The sequence below is a fragment of the Hyaena hyaena genome, unplaced genomic scaffold (genome assembly GCF_003009895.1).
Source record: "Hyaena hyaena isolate Hyena2069 unplaced genomic scaffold, ASM300989v1 scaffold_179, whole genome shotgun sequence".
NCBI lineage: Eukaryota > Metazoa > Chordata > Mammalia > Carnivora > Hyaenidae > Hyaena > Hyaena hyaena.
The window spans coordinates 134,592-156,836 of NW_024080812.1; the positions used below are offsets into that span (position 1 = coordinate 134,592).

At 45.9% G+C, this 22,245-nt stretch overlaps 1 protein-coding gene across 1 annotated transcript; it reads left to right on the plus strand.

Moving 5' to 3' along the window:
• Positions 1-249: 249 nt before the first annotated feature.
• On the plus strand, positions 250-19,756 carry SLC10A1 (solute carrier family 10 member 1). The gene is made up of 5 exons (XM_039240700.1): positions 250-605; positions 10,875-11,085; positions 14,924-15,102; positions 17,086-17,282; positions 19,650-19,756. Exons 1-5 carry the CDS (start codon positions 250-252, stop codon positions 19,754-19,756), a joined length of 1,050 nt encoding a protein of 349 aa, XP_039096631.1.
• The last annotated feature ends 2,489 nt before the right edge of the window (positions 19,757-22,245 follow it).

Below are 22,245 nucleotides of genomic sequence, written 5' to 3' on the forward strand. Positions count from 1 at the left end.
GCCAAAGTTGGAAGCAGGGAAGGTCAGGCAGATAAGGCTCTGGGTTCTTTCCCCTTTGGGGCCCCCGCCAGAGGACAGCACAGCCAGTTGCATAATCCTTCTGTTTGCCCAGAGCCATGTTTTGTCCTGAAGCTTGCTGCCCTGGGAGGTGACCGAAGAAGGCATCCGGCAAAGACCAGGCAGGGAAGGGAGTCAGCAGCGAACAAGGGGTGTGCCGGGTCCCCCAGCCTTTTGCTGCCACGCAGGAGAATGGAGCCCTACAATGTGACTGGCCCGCTCAACTTCACCCTCCCCCCCAACTTCGGCAAGCGGCCCACCGACAAGGCCCTGAGCGTCATCCTGGTGTTCTTGCTGCTCCTCATCATGCTCTCGCTGGGCTGCACCATGGAGTTCAGCAAGATCAAGGCCCACTTCTGGAAGCCCAAGGGGCTGGCCATCGCCCTGATAGCGCAGTATGGCATCATGCCCCTCACCGCCTTTGCATTGGGCAAGGCCTTCCAGCTCAATAACATTGAGGCGCTGGCCATCCTCGTCTGCGGCTGTTCGCCTGGGGGGACCCTGTCCAACGTCTTCAGTCTGGCCATGAAGGGGGACATGAACCTCAGGTAGGACCGGAGGTGAGGAGGGGGCAGCCTGGGCCGGGAAGCTGCATTGGAGATGTCACAGTCTAGGCGAAACCCTGGGCTAAGGCCAGGCTAGGGCGTGAGTGGGGGGCCGGGCGGATGCTAGGGCAGCCATTGTTGTCCAGAGTCGATGCGGGGCTGGAGACAGGTTCTGGGGTACATCTTGGCTTCAGCGCCAGGTCAAAGGGGCCCACCTGGTCCAGGGGCCTCCTGAAGACTCCCTCCCAGGTGGGCCACAAGGACTGTCTTGAAGGAGAAGGGATTTAAACCCGAGGGGCCCCTGGGAAGCTCTGTACCCTTCCCACGGCGGGCAAGTTGTGTTGAGCCCAGAGGTGTGAAAGGGATGGGGCCCAAGGTGGCGTAGAACCAAAGAGCACTTCCAATCCCTGCAGAACAGCAAAACGTTCCCAAGATCCTTCCAACTACCCAGGCAGAGAGGATGGCTTCTCGTAACTTCCCCGTGGGCCCATTGGGCACAGGAACACGTCCAGGCAAGGACACAGCCAGGCAGACCCCAGACCCCCGAGTCCCCCAACGCTGGCACAGGCCAGGCTGGGCCACATCTCAGCCCAAGTGGGAGGGGGAACGTCAGCAGTATCCTCTCGCCCAAAGCCTCCAAGCAGCAATCAGCAAAGGCTCGCCTCTGCAGGGGGCTGGCCAAACACCTGTCCTTCCAAATGGGAGGCACTCTGATCTAGAACACCTGCCCGAATGAAGCTACTTCATCCCCGGGCTCCGGCCCCAGCAGCAGCCCCTGCTGGCTGAGGGAAACGCATCAGCAGAAGCCCTTGCCTTTTTGTGAGCCTCAGTCTACAGCCTGCCTCCTCTGAGGTTCAGTCCTCAGTGGAAACCTTATTCCAGCCACTGCCAAACTCCAGTAAGCAAATCAGCCAGGCAAGGAGACCCGCTTGTGATGTGGAGTGAGACCACCGGCCCTTAAATGAAGAAACAAGAGTTGGTCCTTACCGGGACCCACCCCCTGAGCTCTGGGCTCTCCACCCACAAGACTCAGCCCTCACTGAGGTAGTTGATGGGAACAGAGGTGCAAGGAGGGGGCTCGGCTTGTACAGTCTTCCGTGGGAACACTCAGTGGGAAGACTTGTATCGCCTTCCATGGGACCCATGTTCAACTACTGGTGAGGACATTCTTCCCTCTGTCTGATCCAAATCCTCCCCGCTGCAAAGCAAGCCCTCAGCCTTCAGTCTGCCCTGTGGATGCGGCCCGTTGCAACCTCTGCATCCTAAGAAATCCACAATCTCTTGATTCCAGTGCAGAAGGGGTGCAGGAAGTCGGGGATCAGGGAAGAGGTGTTCTCAGGGTACTGGGAGCCTGCAGAAGCAGCAGAGCAAAGATCATGTAAAGGACGAGGAGACGTTTTTAAGCATAAGTGACCAGATGTCCCAGCCTCATCGACCAATGGGTGCCAGTGAGGTCTCTCCAGTGTGCCTGCATTTCTGAGGTTCGAGGACACCCCCCACCCCACCCCACCCCCAGCCTCAGTGACTCAGGAACATGAGCCTTCATGCTCACCTGCTCAGCCTCCTTCTCTGGGCCATTGGGGACTCTCACTTCTACCAAGATCCCACAAAGACGATGTTGGGATGGCCACCTTCTGCCATTAAGCCCCTTCAAACAGACAAACCTCCCATACACATTAAACCACGCCTCAGAGCCCAGTGGTGGACCATGTCTCATCAACTACCTTCACGTGTTGCCAGACTTTAAACTACAGTCTGAGTTCATCTGGGACAACTTGGTACATGTATTATAATGAAACAATACTAATAATAAAAAACAGCCAGGCACTGTACCAAGCACTTTACATGAAATCCCCATACAGCATCCCGTGAGGAGATGCTATAAATAATCCCATTTTATTTTATTTTTTTAATTTTTTTATGTCTTTATTTTATTTTGAGAGAGAGAGACAGGGAGCGAGCAGGCGAGGGGCAGAGAGAGAGGGAGACACAGAATCTGAAACATGCTCCAGGCTCTGAGCATCAGCACAGAGCCTGACGCGGGGCTCAAACCCACAGACTGTGAGACCATGACCTGAGCTGAAGTTGGACACTTAACTGACTGAGCCACCCAGGGGCCCCAATAATCCCATTTTAAAGATGAGGAAACTGAGGGACACCTGGGTGGCTCAATCAGTTAAGCATCTGACTTCAGATCAAGTCATGATCTCCCAGTTTGAGTTTGAGACCTGTGTCCAGCTCTGTGCTGTCAGCTCAGAGCCTGGAGCCTGCTGCAGGTTCTGTGTCTCCCTCTCTGCCCCTCCCCTGTTCATGCTCTGTCCTTTCTCTCTCTCTCTCTTTCTCAAAAATGAATAAACATTAAAAAAATAATATAATATGTACCCCAATGTTCATAGCAGCACTCTCCACAATAGCTAAAACATGGAAAGAGCCTAAGTGTCCATCAACAGATGAATGGATCAAGAAGATGTGGTTTATCTATACCATGGAATACTACATGGCAATGAGAAAGAATGAAATCTGGCCATGTGTAGCAACATGGATGGACCTTGAGGGTGTTATGCTGAGCGAAATAAGTCAGGCAGAGAAGGACAAATATCATATGTTTGCACGTATAGGAGGATTAGGAGGAACTTGACGAAGGAACAAGGGGGAGAAGAAGGGCGGAAATGGTGGGGGAAAGGGAGAGAGGCAAACCATGAGAGACTCTTGAATGCTGACAAAAACTGAGGACTGATGGATGTGGGGGGGAGGGGGGGATGGGCATGAAGGAGGGCACTTTGGGGATGAGCACTGAGTGTTATGTAGAAACTAATTTGACAATAAAATATTTGTAAAAAAAAAATAATAATATAATAAAGATGAGGAAACTGAGCCTAGGAAAGGTTAATACATTTGTCCAAGATCTGGGATACTCCAAATCCTGTACGTAGACTCAGATACCTATTCAAATACTAGGGGTGCTTGGGTGACTCAGCTGGTTGGTGTCCAACTCTTGATTTCCACTCAGGTCATGATTAGGTTGTGGGATCAAGCCCATGTTGGGCTCCATGCTGAGCCTGCTTGGGACAGACTCACACTCTCTCATCTTTCTCCTCTGCCCCTCCCCCTGCTCAGGTACTCTCTATAAAATAAAAAATTTTTTTTAAAAAGAATTTTTTAAAAGTACCTTCAGGGCCAGGTAAGTATACAAATGAACAAAGGGGCTGATGGACTTCCTAAACAGGGCAGACTCCGCGTGTCTCCTGTGGGTGGTCTGTGGGGGCAGGCAGCCACTGCCACCGATTCCAGAGAAGGCATTTTTAAGTGAATCTCCATTTTTAAGTAAAATCTCCACATTTTTCAATATTGGCAACTCATTAAAAAATTTTAAAACACCATGCAAGCCAAAAAAAAAATGTATGTTCAGGGACAGGCTATATAGCTCAAAGGCTACCAGTAGGAGACTTCTCTTTAAGCACAAAACCATTCGATTTTCCATTTAGAGTTGGGGGGTGTGGTTTAAGACCCTGATTGCACTTTATAGATGAGAAGCCACAGTCCAGAGACCTGCCAGAGGTTCCCCAGAATTTGTGGGAAAGCGTACAGGTGTCCAACAGCAGGGCGTGTGCAGGGCTCTGAGAACCCACACAGGAAGGAGAGAGAAAAAACTCCACGTGCTCCTTTCCGGCTGGCCCTCCGGCCCCCCAGGGACAGCCACGCCCATGATGTTCCTGAGGAACAGGCTCCAGTCTCGGAACTGGAGTCTGGACCAGTCATCTCCCCGCCTGTCTCTCAGGGTAAACTGAGGATCGCAACAGTCACAGACAGCAGCAAGGTAGGAGCAGCACTTGCACAGGAGTCACCTGGAGGTCTTGGAGCATGGTTTCCAAGGCACACCAGGAGGCACACCACGTCCCAGAGCAAATTCCAGAACTCCTGACTCAGCAGGCCAAAGTAAGCATGACTCCTCTGCTCAAGGACATCAAAACAAGCACACAAGTTGTGTGTGGCTGTTCTCCTAAGAAATCGATAGTAGCACTGTAGCCCCTGTGCGCCCCTCCCCAGTCCCGTGCCCCTCTAGCCACCCCCAGGGAGCACAGACCCTTCTGTACCATTACCACATACGGGCCACATACGGTACTTGTATATATCCATAAGCAAGATACGTGCTTGTACTTGTATGTTCTTAGAATTTGCATAAGCAGTACCATACTGCCCTTATCATTTGACAGCTTGTTTTTTTGAGATATAGGCATATGAATAGAATAGCTACTCTGTGCATTTGAACTGCTGTGTCGTTTGCCTGAATGTATCTGTTCTATGAGCAGATTTCATGTTCTGCTACTGTGGACAGTCTTGGACCCCATGCCCCTGTGCTCCCCTGTGAGAGTGTATATAATGAAAACAGGACTTCTTCAGCCCGCCTGGGTGGCTCAGTTGGTTAAGCGGCTGACTTCAGCTCAGGTCATGATCTTGCGGTTCGTGAGTTTGAGCCTCGTGTCGGGCTCTGTGCAGACAGCTCAGAGCCTGAAGCCTGTTTTGGATGCTGTGTCTCCCTCTCTCTCTGCCCCTCCCCTGTTCACACTCTGTCTCTCAAAAATAAATAAATATTTAAAAAAAAAACAGAACAGGACTTGTAAGTCATAGGGATCACACACCTACAAATGAGTCTCCAGAGTAGTCACTCTGGTTCACGCTTTCTCTCTTTTTTTAAATGTTTTATTTATTTCTGAGAGAGAGAGAGAGAGAGAGAGAGAGAGGCAGCGTGAGCAGGGGAGGGTCAGAGACAGAGGGAGACGCAGAATCGGAAGCAGGCTCCAGGCTCTGAGCTAGCTGTTAGTGCAGAGCCCAACGTGGGGCTCGAACCCACGAACCGCGAGATCACGACCTGAAACGAAGTCGGAGGCTTAACCGACTGAGCCACCCAGGCGCCCCAGTTCACGCTATCTGAAGTGGTGTAGGAAGATCCTTCTACCTCCTTGTCTTCACCGTATTCAGAGGTGTCAGACTTTTTAACTTTTGCCACCAGATAAGAGTGAAATGGGTCACAGCAGTGTTAAACGTGATTTCAAGAGAGGTTTAGCACATTTTCATAGGCCTTTTGGCCATTTGGCCAATGACTGGTTCACCATTGGTCTAGAAATAAGTCCTTTGCCTGTTTCTCTATTGAAACAGTGCTTTTCTCTTTGATTTGTAGTTATTTCTTGTTTTCATGTGTTGCAATGGTCTACTCACAGTTTGGGGCTGGCTTTATATTTTGATAATGATGTCTCATAGTACAGAGTGCTTATTTTCCTTTAGTCAAATTTACCAATATTTTTCCTTAGTTTGTATTTGGGGGGGTGGAGGGGTTCTTTTAAGAAATCATTTACTACACTCAAGGTCATGAAGATATTCCCCCCACCCCCCGCCCCCGACATTTTCTTTGAAATGGTTCAAAGTTATGCTTTTCACATGGAGATTTTCAACCAACTTAGCGCTTATTTTTATGTATGGTATGATCTAATTTTATCTTTTCCATATGAATAGAGAAAACTCCCAGTACCACTGAGTGAATTTTTCTCCAGTAATTTGTAATGCCATCTCTCATAGATAACATTCACAAATGTGTATGGGTTTGTGTCTGGAATCTCTCTTCTATAGGTCTTTGTGGCTATCTGGACCAAATTTTCTTTTTAAATTTTTTTTTTTAATGTTTTTATTTATTCTAGGAGAGAGAGAGAGAGAGAGAGAGAGACAGCATGAGCAGGGGAGGGTCAGAGAGAGAGGGAGTCACAGACTGAAACAGGCTCCAGGCTCTGAGCTGGCAGTCAGCACAGAGCCCGACGCGGGGCCCGAACCCACGAACCGCGAGATCATGACCTAAGCGAAAGTCGGACGCTTAACCGACTAAGCCACCCAGGCGCCCCTGGACCAAATTTTCTTAATTGCAATGACTTTATAAGTCTTGATATCTGAAAGGTTAAGTCCCCACATCTTGTTCTTCTTGAAAATTACATTAGCTATTCTTGGCCCTTAACTCTTCACGTGAATTTGGAGATTCGTTCTCAAGTCTACAAAAAATACTTCTGGAATTTTGATTAAATTCATAGATCAATTTAGAGGCCGTCTTTATAATATTCTGTCTTCTGATCCAAGAAAATGATTGAGCTTTTCTTTTTATTTGGACTTTATTTTATACTTTTCTATGGAGTTTTATAATTTTTCCTATGAAGATCTTGCATATCTCTTAGATTTATTTCTAAACATTTTATATTTGTTTCTAAATATTTTATAGTTGTGAATAGTATAAACGACTTTTTTTTTTTTAATTACACTATAGTTGACAGACATATTAGTCTTAGGTGTACACCATAGTGTTTTGACACTATTTGAGAGAGAGACACACACAGAATCTGAGAAGAAGGCGCCAGGCTGTGAGCTGTCAGCACGAGAGCCCAGCATGGGATTCAAACTCACAGACAGCAAGATCGTGACCTGAGCTGAAGTCGGATGCCTAACCAACTGAGCCACTCAGGTGCCCCCTTCATATTGATAATGTTTTTAGAAAGGCATGGATTCTCTTACTTGTTATAAATTCACTTGGATTTCCTCTGCCCAAGTGAATTTATATAGTCTATAGTATAAACTATTTATATTTATATAGTCCAATCACTGGCATGTAATGAAAGTCTGGTTTCTTTTTTTCCCATCCTCATGCAGTTTCTATTTCTTGTTTTGCTGGCTAGCAAAGACATATATAGTATGATTTACAATAAAGGCAATGGTAATAGGTATCATTTGCTTTATCTTTCTTCTTAGAGGAAAGTTGTTTTTTTTTTTATATTTATGTTTGAGAGAGCAAGAGAGCGTGAGCTGACCAGGGTGGGGGTGGGGGGAAAGGGGTGCACAGAGGAGAGGGGGACAGAGGATCCCAAGTGGGTTCCACCTTGACCACAGAAAGCCCGATGCAGGGTTTGAACCCATGAACCAGGAGACCATGACTTGAGTCAAGGTCAGGTGCTTAACCAACTGAGCCACCCAGGCACCCGATAAGAGGAATCTTTCTAATTTTCCACCATGAAGTTTACTCTTTGCAGTATTTTTTATAGATACCCTTTTGAGGTTAAAGAATTCCATTCTGTTGCTAGTGTGCTAATTTTTGTAATGCATGAGCATTGAATTCTGTTGAATGACAATTTTCTGTATCTATCAAATGATCATACCATTTTTTTCTTTAATGTGATATGACAGTGATATAGTAGATTGTCTAATGTTAACCCATTCTTACATTGCTGGGATAAACCCATCTCATTCTTTGTATTATTTTATAAAAGCATTGTTAGATTTGCTAATATTGTATTTATGATTTTTTTCTTCTTTGTTCATGAGAATGGCCCCTAACTTTCCTTCCTCATAATATCCTTTTGCAGCTTCAGTTCTAAATTACACTATTCATATATAATAAATTGGGGCATGTTTCCCCCTTTTGTATTCTCTGTATAATAGTGAGACTATCTGTACCTCGAAAGTCTAGTCGAGCTCTGCTGAAAAACCATGTACATCATGTAGGTTTTGGACAATATATTTTCACTACTTACTTCATGTCCTTCAGCGATTCTAAGTTGACTAAGGCTTTCGGCTTATTTTGAATTAGTTTTTATAGTTTATATTTCCAAGGAAATTGTCCATTCAATCTAAATTGAAAACTGAAAGTACAAAACTGGCCTCAGTTTTCTTCTAGAACCCTCTAAAACCTTTAATGTGGCTGCAATTACGTTCCCTTTTCCATTCCTAATATAATCAACGGTGCCTTCTCTCTTTTTTTTCCTGGTTAGTGTGCCAGAGGGGTCTTTTCTTAGACTTGGCAGAGATACTACTCTTGGCTTATTTGATCCTCTCATTGTATGTAATTTTTATACATTCTTTCCTCAATTTTCATGAGTTTCCTTTGTTTTTCTCTACTTTTCTGAGTAAGATACTTAGCTTGTTTTTTGGTCTTCTGGTTTCCCTATATAAACATTTAAGGCTATAAAAATTTTCCTCTAAGAATTATTTTAGCTGTTCCCCAGATTTAATTATTTTTTATTGAGATATCATTTATATACTGCAAAGCTCACCCTCTTAGAGTGTATAATTCAGTAGTTTCTGTATACTCACAAGGCTGTACAACTATCACCACTATCTAATCCCAGAACATTTAATCATCCCCAAAAGGAGCCAGTTAGCAGTCACTACACAGTCCTCTCTCACCTGAGCCCCTGGCAACCACTAACCAATTTCATGTCTCTTTCGACTATATAAGTGGAATCACACAGTATGTGGTCTTTTAAGTTTCTTTCTTCCATGTAGCACGCTGTTTTCAAGGTTCATGCATGTAGTAACGTGGGGCACTTAATACATTGCTTTTTGTGGCTGAATAATATTCAATTGTATGGATACACCATATTTCGCTTATCCATTCTTCAGTTGATATTTTTACTGTTTTCCACCTCTTGGCTATTATGAATAATGCTGCTTTGAACATTAGTATACAAACAAGCTTGTGTGTCAACATATGTAATAACATGTGTTTCCATTCTCTTGCTTTTGTATCTGGCAGCATTGCTGGGTCATTCTCTAACTATCCCATCAACAACACAGGAAGATTCCTATTTCTTCCTCACAAACTTATTATCCATCATTTTTATTGTCGCCATACCAGTGGGTGTGGAGACAAATTATAGTTTTGATTTATATTTCTCTAGTGGCTAACGATGTGGAGGATCTTTTCACATGCTTATTGGCCATTGGTGTATCCTTTTGGAGAATGTCCTTTGAAGCACAAATGTTTTTAATTCCGAAGAAGTTAAATAGATTTTTTTTTCTTTGGCTGTGCTTTAGGTGTCATTAGAAAATTTTTTTTGTTTTAAGTTTATTTGAGAGGGGCAGAAACAGCCCAAGTGTGGTAGGGGCAGAGAGGGAGGGAGACAGAGATTCCCAAGCAGGCTCTGCGCTGTCAGCACAGAGTCCGACGTGGGGTTCGAATTCATGAAACCGTGAGATCATGGCCTGAGCCAAAATCAAGAGTAGGACGCTTACGACTGAGCCACCTAGGGGCCACTCTTTTCTAAGAAACTATTATGTAATCCAAGGTTAGCTCCCATGTGTTTTGAAACATGTGTGGCACCATTATGTTTTTCCAGACATTTCTTCCATTATGATTTTATATTTGACATGTAAGATAATTAGATCTTTTATTTTCTAACAGTTCTTTTATTACGGATTTCTCGGTTTCAACTCTCCTTTATAAGCAAGACCTCAGTTCTGGTCCCCCCTTTGGGTATTAAGACCGAAGCCTCCAGATTCCGACACCCCACTCCCTCCCCCTCCACACAGTGCAGCTTCAGCATGACTTCACCCACCAACTCCTTTGCGTCCGGTGTCTGGTACCTGGAAATTTCCCTAACTTTCCTACAAGCTCAAATAGGTGTTTAGATGTTTTAGATGTTCATGGAGGAAGGATTTTCCCATTATTTAGTTCACAATATTTTCTTGAGGGTTTCTCCTCATCTCTGACATTTTTTTTTAATTTTATTTAAGGAATCTTTACGCCCCACGTGGGGCTCCAATTCATGATCTCACAATCAAGAGTCATATGCCCTTCTGTGAGCCAGCCAAGCACCTTGCTGTGACATCTTATTCCTAATGATAATACCTCTACCTGTTGCTCTTCTTGATGGTTACATTCTGGACCCTTTGACCTAGGCCATACTTGCTGTTCAATTACGCTGTATTTCACCTCTACAGAAACAACGAATTAGTGCAGATAGTTAAGGCTGTGGGGAGGGGAAACACACACTGAGTGGGGCTTTCCTGGGTCTTGCCAAGCCCTCATGCCTAACATTCCCATGAGAATGGAAGCCACAGCCCTGTACTGTCATGTGAATATCCACAATCCAACAGTGTTCCCTAGCAGCTTCATTCTTTCAGGTGCCCTTTCTGGAAAGCCTCTCCCTTATACGGGGTCCTGTGACTAACATGTATTGAGTTCCAAATGGAAATGGTATTAATACAATTAGGATACAAATTAGAGCTGAGAAGATCTATTACTCAGGCTTTGGAACTCACACTCATTCATAAAGATAAACCTGAAAGTAAAAAACATGAGAATATCAACCTATAACCTGTATCTCCTAAGCCTACTGGAAAAAGGAAGAAATTAATGTATGTAAAGTGCTTAGCGCGGTGCCTGGAACATAGCAGGCACTCAAGAAAATAGTCTCTATTAACGGGCGCTCTCTCTGCACTCTCCCTGCTTCTCCCGCCCAGCATCGTGATGACCACCTGCTCCACCTTCTGTGCCCTGGGCATGATGCCCCTCCTCCTGTATGTCTACTCCAGGGGCATCTACGCCGGGGACCTGAAGGACAAGGTACCCTATGGCGGCATCATGGTATCACTGATCCTGGTTCTCATTCCCTGTGCCGCCGGGATCTTCCTCAATGCCAAACGGCCACAATATGTCCCCTATGTCAAGAAGGTAAGAACCTGGGGACCCGTGCAGGGAACAAGAGCGCCACCATCATCCCAGGGTATGGCTTGAAGAGAGTCATTGGGGCTTTTCCTGTGTTGGTTTCCTTCCTTGTTGGGTCTTCTATTGGGACACCTACGTTGTGGGATTGTAATGTACTTGGGAATACTTCTGAGAAGTTAGGAGGAAAATTATTTAACACGCTTTATGACACAATTATCAGATACCATTATTTTAATAACAAAGAAGCTTCTATGATGCACCTCCTAGATGCATCTCTTCGCCCTCAACTCTCTCCACCTGCAGAATCCACCCACCCACCCATCATTTAAGTAGGCTTCACGCCTAGCACAGAGCACAACGTGGGGCTTGAACTCACAACACTGAGATGGAGACCTGAGCTGAGATCAAGGGTTGGATGCTTAACCGACTGACCCACCTACCCAGGTGCCCCCAGGATGCATTTATTAACTGCCAAATCTTTCTACCTGACTGTGCCCCACGCATTTACAACTCACTATGTCTTAAATCAAAACCATCTCCTCCCCGAGCCTGTTCCTCCCACCGTGATTACCTCAAAGAACGGCATCCCAGCTGCCTGAGCCACAAAACCGTGAAGTCATTTCCCCTCTGCATCCCCTCTCACACCCACCTGAACAGGTGATTGTCTATTCTGCCTTCTGTCCCTTGGATCCACCTATTCCTCTCCACCTGTGACAACACTACCGTCACTTGGGCCACTATCCTCTCTCACAACTGAAACAGCTTTCTATCCTGGCTCCTTGATCAGTTTCAACCTGAGGATGGAGACGGGAAGCCCAAACTCCATCATGTCTCTCCACTGCTTAAAGCACCTGCCTGGCTCCATACTCTGCGGGATGAACTTTACGTTCCCTTATGTAGCCTCCCAGGCCCCGCTTGATTTGCTATAGCCAACCCCCCTCCCCAAGTGTCAGCTTTCTCTTTGCGCGAGTCCTTCCCTCTGCCCAGACCACTCCCCACATTAGCAGGGGAAAGAAAAACCCAGAAATGTTTGTGTCTATCGCTTAATTTTATTCAAGATAGTTTGTGGAGGTACAGGTATACTAAAAAGAAAAAAAAAAGTAAAAATGTGAAGCAACCTCTGATAATCATTCAATTGAACTCTGCTCCTCCTCATTTTATAGGTGAGGAAGCGAAGGACCATACTGCTAGTCACAAGTAATATAATGTCTCCTTTTTAACTCAGAATAACTTTAAAAAATTTTAATGTTTATTTTTGAGAGAGAATGAGCGAGGGAGCACGAGCAGGGGAGGGGCAGATAGCAAGGGAGACACAGAATCCAAAGCAGGCTCCAGGCTCCAAGCTTCAAGCTGTCAGCACAGAGCCTGACGCAGGACTCAAACTCACAACTACGAGATCATGACTTGAGCCGAAGTCCGACACTTAACCGAATGAGCCACCTAGGCGCCCCCAGGATAATTTTAATTAATATTCATCTGAGGATGCAGAAAGAATCTCAGATCCTAAAGTTGGAAAAGCTCTCAAGATAAAAGTTCAGTCTCCATCCTTCTCCCAATTTTATATGTAGAGTAACTGAGGCCCGGGGAACTTCTCTGGCAGAGCCAGGGTCATGTTCCCGCTGCGCTGCACACCCACCGTCTAATTCGACAGCAGAAACTGGAGTCAAATGACCTCTCCTGTTGCATAAAATACAGTGGACCACAAGCCGAAAATGAGCAAACCCCTGTCCCAACCTCTTTGCACACTAAACTCTTCTAAAGACTTTCATTAAAGAAATTTTTTTGTTAATGATATATTTATTTTTGAGAGAAAGCACGAGCAAGGGAGGGGAAAAGAGAGAGGGAGAGTCAGAACCTGAAGCAGGCCCCAGGCTCCGAGCTGTCAGCACAGAGCCCGACGCAGGGCGGGGCTTGAACTGCTCCGGAGCTATAGCGGGACACCTAAGCGAGTGAGCCACCCAGGCGCCCCCTAGAGACTTAAATCAAAATTACCCAACTTCTGAAAGCTGGCTCTGGCTGGTGTCTGCTCAAACACACTACCTAGTGGGAGGTCACATGTAGATATGCCAGGATACAATTTCTTGGATGCTCTATTTGGCGCGCAACTCAAGTAACACTTGAACTTAGCTATGCAAGGGTTTATTTGAGTCCCTGTGGTTAGGTCGATGAACCTCAGCATGACCTGGTCTACAAGCCACTTTTCCATAAGCCATCCACCACCCTTAAATAAGGGACCCGCTGTTACAGCGACTCAGCCACTCCACCTATACTCTTCCCATTTCTGGTGCTACTGGCGAGCTGCCTCACCTCTGCCTCCCGGTGTCAGCGAGCTGCGGAGGCCATCTTTGTGGGAAGAGTGAGCCTTGTCATCGCCTGGGTCAGCGACAAGCTGACGGACTGGCTGCCCATGAAATGGACATTCTTCACAGCTTCGGTCAACATTAACAGTGAAGTCAGGGGGTCCCCAAAACACGGTGACCTATAGAGAAGCAACTACCTAGGGCCTCGTCTCAGCAGGTGGCTGTGGACAAATGGCAAGACTGACGCCCCATTCTCCAACTCTACCTGCCTCTATGGGGGGGGGGGGGGCACCGGCAGGGAGGTGTGAGCTCACACAAGATGGCCTCCAAAGCTGATCAGATGGGAAATGCCTGAGATGCCCCTCATACCCTTCCTTGTTCCTCATGTGGCCTCAACAGTTTCCAATCTGTGCACTTTCCAATGTGGGACAGGACAAGGCAAAACCCTTCCTGGCACAGAGGGACAAAGCCACTTTCGTGGGTGCAACCACGAAACACAAAAAAAACCTGACTCTTTATCAGTGATGTTTTTGAAGAACGGTTTTGATCGAAAGGGAGCAATGTGGGGCGCCTGGGTGGCTCAGTCGGTTAAGCACCCAACTCGATTTTGGCTCAGGTTATGATCTCACGGTTCGGGAGGTCGACCCCACCCCCAATCATGCTCAACGAGGAGCTTGCTTCAGATTCTCTCCCTCACTCTATGCACCTTCGCCGCGCACAGGCACTCTCTCAAAATAAATAAACTTAAAAAAAAGGTGGGGGGGGGAGAGACATGTGCAAATAAAATCTCATTTAAAATAGACTCTGGAAGCCCTGAAGGGAAAGCTCTCAGACACTATCACTAGCCAAAAGCAAACTTTGCATTCCCTGACAGAAAGCTTACTTTTTTACACACCAAGGCAGGAGGAAGGATTTCTCCTCCTCGGCCACACTGGGCCACTGAGGACTCCGGACACAGCCCTGCCCACGTCTCTCCCTCTCTAAAGGCCAGCTGTCCCGTGTTCCCGTGTTCTCAGGACTTGCGGATGGTTCAGCATAGCTTGCCTGTCCCAAACTGAACTTCCTCTGCTAGTTGCAAATAAACTCATTTTGCTGGTAAACATCTGGCTCTTTTTTAAGTCAAGAGTAACGAGAATGTTAATTATTAGCTCTCTGTCCTCCAAGAAGCTTCCTAGCTACTGGTAAGCCAAATAGATGGAAGATAAAAGGGTTTTTTGCACTCCCTTTTCACTTCAAATACCTTTGTTTTTTAATGTTTATTCATTTTTGAGAGAGAGAGAGAGCAGAGAGGGAAACACAGAATTGGAAGCAGGCTCCAGGCTCTGAGCTGTAAGCCGGACGTGGGGCTTGAACCCACAAAGTGCAAGATCATGACCTGAGCTGAAGCAGGATGCTTAACCAACTGAGCTACCCAGACACCCCTCAAATACCTATTTTTAACTGAAGTGTTTTCTGCCTTTGACACCCACCCATGCTCCCTCGGACTCTGTTCCTCTTTATCCCCCACCCCACTAACTGCCTTTGCTTCCCTTCTTCATCTACAGGGCGGGACAATCATCATGCTTTTGTTAAGTGTGGCCATCATAGCACTCTCGATCATCAATGTGGGCAAGAGTATCATGTTTGTCATGACCCCGCACTTGCTGGCCACCTCCTCCCTGATGCCTTTCATTGGCTTCGTGCTGGGCTACATCCTCTCTGCTCTCTTCCGCCTCAATGGGCAGTAAGTATTATTTCAGATCCCGGTGTCCCATGGGCCTCATTCTTGTGTCCTGGTCTCTCAGGAAAAGGAGAGGCATTTTCCTGGCAGTATGTGCAAATGCACCAACCCACCTAGGAACTCTGGGCTGTGAGAAATACTGGAGGTAAGGTATTGAATGGCTCAGGAGCAAGAACATCTAATAACCCAAAGAGCTCATGACCCAGGGCTCCCTCCAGAGCCTAGACTCCAACTCCTGCTGAAACCTGGTAGCTAACACTGGAGTGGCCCCACGTCATCATGGTGTTGACACTCTTCCTTCCCCACCCTTCCAACTAGCCTGCGCAGGCTTTAGTCTTGACAAGGACACCACTAGATGACCGCTCTGCTAAGTGGCACTAAGAGTTTGAGTGGCTGTGGACCTCTGCTGAGTCTCATCCAATCCCAAACTCAGGGGCCGCCTGCAGGGACAGTCGGCTTGACAGTCTGGTGTGGGATAGAGAGACCCTGTCTGGAGTAGCACATTCAGGAATTTTGCCTCTTTCCAGCCCTAAACAAATGCTTACGCAGGAGTCTGAACATTAGTAGCACCCTACTGGCCCCCCAAAACTAAATTGCTTTAAGAATACAACTCACAAAGTTGCCCATTTTAAAAAGAACACTTTAATAAAAAACAAATTACTACAGGAGGGATGTAGCATGGGGGAACAGTAGAGTCAAAAGGCTATCAACAACCTATCGTATGTCACTTTTTAGTGACCAGTAATAAATGGCCACAAAGCCAAGGGCCATCACAGCAGTCTCCCCCACTAATGAATGTGCTGAGAACTTTCAGTAACTTCTAGTTAAGTACTCAAGACCCTAATCACAACTCCATGAAATAAATATGTATTCATTAGATGTAAACATCCCATTCTTTTTTTTCTTAATGTTCTGAGAGTCCGAGGGAGAAAAGGGGCAGGAGGAGAGAATCCCAAGAAGGCTCCACGTTGCAAGCACAGAGCCCACGTGGGGCTTGATCGCCTGAACCGTTGAGATCATGACTCAAGACGCTTAACTGACCAAGCCACCCAGGCACCCCTCATTCTTAGTCCATAAAACAAGAGAGCAGGGGCACCTGGGTGGCTCAGTCGGTTGAGTGTCCAATTTTGGCTCAGGTCATGATCTCAGTTTGTGGGTTCGAGCCCCACGTCGGGCTCTGTGCTGACAGTTCAGAGCCTGGAGCCTGTCTTCCAATTTTGTGTCTCCCTCTCTCTGCCCCTCCCCTGCTCATGCTGTCTTTCTCTCCCAAAATAAAAACATTTTAAAAAATTTAAAAAAAAACGAGAGCAAAACCAAGACAGTATGTTCCAAAGATAGATAATAGGGTTAAACCAAGCTTGGTTTTTAACCATTAAGTGCTTGGGTTTTTTAATTAATTTTTTAACGTTTTATTTATTTCTGAGACACACAGCAGGAGCAGGGGAGGGTCAGAGAGAGAGGGAGATACAGAATCTGAAGCAGGCTCCAGGCTCTGAGCTGTCAGCACAGAGCCCGTCACGGGGCTCGGACCCACAAACCGTGAAATCATGACCTGGGCCGAAGTCGGACACAACCAACTGAGCCACCCAGGCGCCCCAATCATTAAGCGTTTTGGAAATCAAAGATATCCAAACCAGAAACAAGGGAACAGGACAAGAGGCCCAGGCGTTTCAGACAATCTTCTGAATGTCACACTGCAACTGCCCTGTATGTAAAACCCAACAACATACAAGCCAATGAATGATACTGACTCACCACCTCTTCCAAATATTAATCTGGTGGTCCTGCGGAAGTAGACAAATGGTGAAGTCTCCAAGCTCCTCAAAAATTCTCATAAATACCCCGGGCCATGAACCTACTAATCACCATTGACTTCCACCTTCATTCAATGGGACTTGGGTGATTTGGGAGGGAGATGGGCAAGGGTCGCACCCTCCCGTCCCTTCTGAGGACGAACAGAGTTGTTTTGTTCTGAATCTAACACAGGTGCAGGCGCACAGTCAGCATGGAAACTGGATGCCAAAACGTTCAACTTTGTTCTACCATCCTCAATGTGACGTTCCCCCCTCAAGTCATTGGGCCACTTTTCTTCTTCCCTCTCCTCTACATGATTTTCCAGCTCGGAGAAGGGGTTCTCCTCATCTCCATCTTTCGTTGCTATGAGAGAATCCAGCCTTCCAAAGGTGAGTACTCAATCATTTCTCCTTTTGAGTTCTCCCGTATTGGACCTGATCCCTGCCAGGAAACCAGTCTCTGGCAGGGTCCTCTGCGTGGGGCTTCAACTCTTATCAAGTCATGAGGAACCAGGGAGCGCCAAGTAGGAAGGGACTTCAAAGAGCCACACCTCCTCCCATTAACAGCACTCCATCGCTGCCTTCTGGCTAGGAGAATCAACTGTGGGCAGATTTGCACTTAACAAGAGTAAGGCAATTTTGACTTTAACCATGGAGACCAGGGACGACTCAGGATAAATAGGACAGAATGGTCTTGGATAGTAAATAGCTATGAGCGATCAGTTGTGTGAAAGGCCCCTATTCACAATCTGGAAAATGCAGGGTTTTCTAGGACTAGGTCCTCCTGTCCCAGAACCAGGTCAGGAGCACGGCCACTCCTTTATGAAGGAAAACATACTGAAGCAAAAGCCTAATTAGCCGGAATCCAAAAAAAAGACTCCCAACTCCGGTTACACAGTAAATAAAACTTAACGATAAGCTTATTAAATAGTAAATATCACAATAGTGCAATATAACTGATACTTGAATCTGATCACTACTGAATTACTTCCTAAACAGCACCTCCTCTAAGATGCTCAGAGAGTTTTGTATTCTCTTAAATTGTAATAAACCTCAAGGAAACCCACTAAGTCCCTTCCTTTAAGTGGACCATAATGTCCTTTTTTTTCAAGTCAGGAATTTTATTTGGAAAGACGTTCCAGTATTTTGTAATTCTAAGCATATTGTACTCATGAAGTATATATATTCTTAACCACTCAAATCCTTCATTTCCCATGAACTTGAGGACTCCTTCAAGAGGTTTTCTAGACCCTGGGGATGGACTTAGACCACAGGAGACCACTTCCCCTAGTGACTATCTTATGGTAGTAAGTGGAGACTTACCATTAACATCTAATCAAGCAGCCAAAAAGAAACATACTTCAAAACTTTTTAAGTGTCCACTCAAAGCTACAGTGGAGTTGTGGAAAATCTCATCTAACGCTCTCCTGAAAGCAACTCAAATTTTTTGCGCATGCAACCCGAAGCTTCCACCCTCTTGCGGTAGTGAGGAGTGGTGGGGTTTTTTTTGTTTTGTTTTAATTTTTAATGTTTATGTATTACTGAGAGACAGAGCATGAGCAGGGGAGGGGCAGAGAGAGGGAGACACAGAATCCAAAGCAGGCTCCAGGCCCGGAGCTGTCAGCACAGAGTCCAACGCGGGGCCCCAACTCACAAACCGTGAGATCATGATGACCTGAGCTGAAGTCGGACGCTTAACCAACTGAGCCACCCAGGTGCCCCAAGGAGTGGAACTTTCTAACCTAAGCAGCCACCTCCCCGAGCCTGTAGGGCTACAGAGCACTTCAGGAGACCATCTTCCAAGCTGCTGCGGTCAGGGCTGTCGCAGCTGCACTTGGGGCAGAGATGCACACATTTCCTTGCTGCCAAGCCCTGTGTACTTCTACAAAAATGGGGATAAGACGGGAACTCCGACTCGTCACCACCTCCGTACAGGGAGATAAATGGGTAGCCACGTACGAGGGGGCTGTGGAAAGTCCACACTTAGAAGACCTCTTAAAGCTTTTCCCTCCCTGCGCTTCCTTGCTTGCGGAATGCAAGCACTTTGAACTCTCAGGGTGCCTGGGTAGCTCAGTCAGGTAAGCATCCGACTTTGCTTCAGGTCATGATCTCACCATTCATGGGTTCAAGCCCCGCATCGAGCTCTGTGCTCACAGCTCAGAGTCTACAGCCTGATTCAGAGTCTGTATCTCCCTCCCTCTGCCCTTCCCCTGCTCTGTCTCTCAAGAATAAACAATTTTTTAAAAAATTACAACAATAAAAAAACAACAATAAAACTCAAACTCTCCTGCTGCATTGCCTGTACAAAGAAGTTGGAGAGGAAGTGATGAAGAGTCAATAATTTAGTACACTGATTATTATTAATATTATCATTAGAAATGTTTAACAGGGAAAGCACATCATTCCCCCAGTTTAAGAATAAGTCATGGGAGGGGGCACCTGGGGTCAATTAAGTGTCCAACTCCTAATTTTCACTCAAGTCATGATCTCTAGGTTTGTGAGTTCAAGCCCCGCATCACGCTCCGCAATGATAGTGGAATTCTCTCTCCCCCCTTCCCCTGCTCTCGAAATAAATAAAACTTAAAAAAAAAAAAAATTAATCGGAGGATGCATGCTAAGAGGTTGGGGGAGGGACACACAAAAACATACAGAATACAACTTAACCCTAGGAGGTGCTGTCTTCCACTGAATAAAGCTTTGTATTAATAACTGTTATTTACTCTCCTTCCCCACCCTTGACCCTTTTCAACTTTCCAGATAAGATGAAAATAACCTACACAGCTGCTCCAACTAAAACAGCAGTTCCAGAAACCCTAGGAAACGGCACCCACAAAGGGGAAGAGAGCTCCCCTTGCACAGCCTAGCTCCCCTGGTGCACTGGATTCTTGGCCAAAGGGTAATTCAGAAAGCCAGTGGGAAGATGAAAGGAACACCAGAGACGGGAGTCTCTCTCCAGCACTGCCGGCAGAAACTACCAGAACTGACAAACCTCGCCTGGCGGAAGCACAGCGAGGGAGTCTACCTGAAGAGCCCTGCCCATCCCCAGCTTCCAAGTTGATACCTGTTTAAAAAATGAAGACTTGTGGGCACCTGGGTGGCTCAGTCAGTTAAGTGCCCAACTCTGGACTCTAGCTCAGGTCATGATCTCACGGTCTGGGAGCTCAAGGCTGGCCTCAGGCTCCGTGCTGTCAGTACAAAGCCTGCCTGGGATTCTCATTCTGTGGTACCCTCTCAAAAAAATAATAACAAAACTAAGAATTCCTCAATGACAATCCAATTAAGGCAAAAACCAAAACTGCCTTTTGTCCCTGTATTTCCAGAACAGTGTTCCACAGGCATATAAAAGGCACTCAATTTCTGAACTAGGCAACCAATAAGGACTTTCACCTAAAACCAAATATCCAAATCCTGTTCCAACTTTTATGACCATAAAAGGCAATAAATACTCAAGAGTACTCCCAGATTTAAGCTTCAGAAGTATTTCTAACCTTAGAATTTCCCATTCCTTCCCTTTTGACATTTTTGGGATTAAACCTACTAAGAACACCAACATGACACTACATGTACAAAAGCAGACATAAAACGCAAAAGCAATGAAACAGGACTAGCTCAAAAACTCAGCCATAATGAAATGAATGGATATTTCTGGAGAATACCACCACAAGTAGAAGGGGCAAGCCAAGATAACAAGAAAACACAATGAACAGAATTGTTCACTAAGAATCCAGCACATCAGGTCATTGGCTATCAGTGGTTCTCATATTATATCCCCTCAAAACCAGAGAACTGCAAGCTACTGCAAAAGGAGTGGTTTCTTTAATTATAATTCTAGTAATTCAAATTTCCTCCAATGGAATGTTTTCATAATGCTTATATGCAAACATTAGATAGATTCATGCCTTATTTTACTGCTTCACTGTATTACAGTGTATTACAAATACTTGTAATATTAAAGAGGTGAGCCACAGTTATCATTTACCTATTTAGAGGCAAAAAAAAGGTAAAAACCTATCTGAATAGTCAACTGGTAAAGTACAAGAAAGTCCCTACATCATACTACTCCATTACATTTTAAAGCCCAAGAGTTGCCTCTTTCCCTTTGACATGAACTTCTGGCTGACTTGCAGCCTTCCATAGGCAACCTAATAAACCAGGGGCATCTGGCTGGCTCAGTCGGGAGAATGTGTGACTTGATCTCACTCTGAGTTCGAGCCCCACATTGGGTGCAGAGATTACTTATAAAATCCTAAGGAAAAAATCTACATTCCGCTGCTTTCCACGTGCCCCCACCTGAGTAAACAAGTATACGAATAAACTCTCCCTAGAATCCATCGCTTTCGTGGTGGATCAGCCTCCCCATTTTACAGCCTAAATTTCTAGTCTGGGGTATGAGAGGCACATGTACACCAAAAACCTCTCAAAACCTATTCCCCGGAATGGATCCCCGCTACCCAATCTGCACACTTTTGGAAAGCCAAAAGCAATCCTTCTGGTACTTCTGTTTTCCTCAAAAAACCCTGCAAGGCAAAGGCAGATTTGTCTACACGTAGAAAACGTGCTGTTTGGGTTCTGGGGAACTGGACTCCAATTCCCATACTAGCCCACCATTTAACTGCTCTTCTCTGGCCCCAATCTCACTCCTGTGAAACTATTACTGTATGTAGGAGCTGGTTGTGAAGATTCATGAACACGCAGGTAAGACATCTGCAAGAGGATCTGGCTAGTTTATGTCATTCACTGTTACCATTTATCCAAAGTCCTTCAGGGAACCAAGATAACCTAGGCAGTCTCCACAGAGTCCTAGGAGAGACTATTAACACAGCTCCCAGAACAATGATGTAGTACCTTAAGCAGTTTTCCTCTCTACTAAACTGTTTCCCCTTAACGCACTGTCACGCCCACGTCGCAGCACTGAAAGAAAAAAACACGCAGAACCCCTGAAAGCACTCTTGTGCATAGACTTTAAGCGTTGTGTGATAATCTCATTTTCAAAACCTTCAAAACTACATACAACACATAAAAAACAATTTTTAGAATTTCCTTCCCAAATTATTGTCTGCTTGGCTACGGAAGTCTCAATAACCTGATGCCAATGCAATGAAGTGATAAAGCGAAAGCATGGAAGGTCACACACAGGACACCAAGACAACTGCCACCGTTACTTTGAACAGTTCACGGCCTTCTCTGCCCGGGTTTTGACTAGCCCTGAAATGGCAAGATTTAAATTTTCAAAAACTTTAAAAAACCCACCACACCAAACTCCAGGATTCTCCGTAAGGCATTTTAAATGTGTTGAATACAGATGGGGCGGGAGGAGTAAACCACATTCGTCCTTCACACAAACAGACAAAAG

Bases quoted from the DNA above. Each gene is read 5' to 3' on its own strand.
- SLC10A1 (XM_039240700.1), top strand. From the start codon at position 250: ATGGAGCCCTACAATGTGACTGGCCCGCTCAACTTCACCCTCCCCCCC. The intron at 606-10,874 runs GTAGGACCGGAG...TCTCCCGCCCAG, and splicing joins AAGGGGGACATGAACCTCAG to CATCGTGATGACCACCTGCT. The intron at 11,086-14,923 runs GTAAGAACCTGG...CTTCATCTACAG, and splicing joins ATGTCCCCTATGTCAAGAAG to GGCGGGACAATCATCATGCT.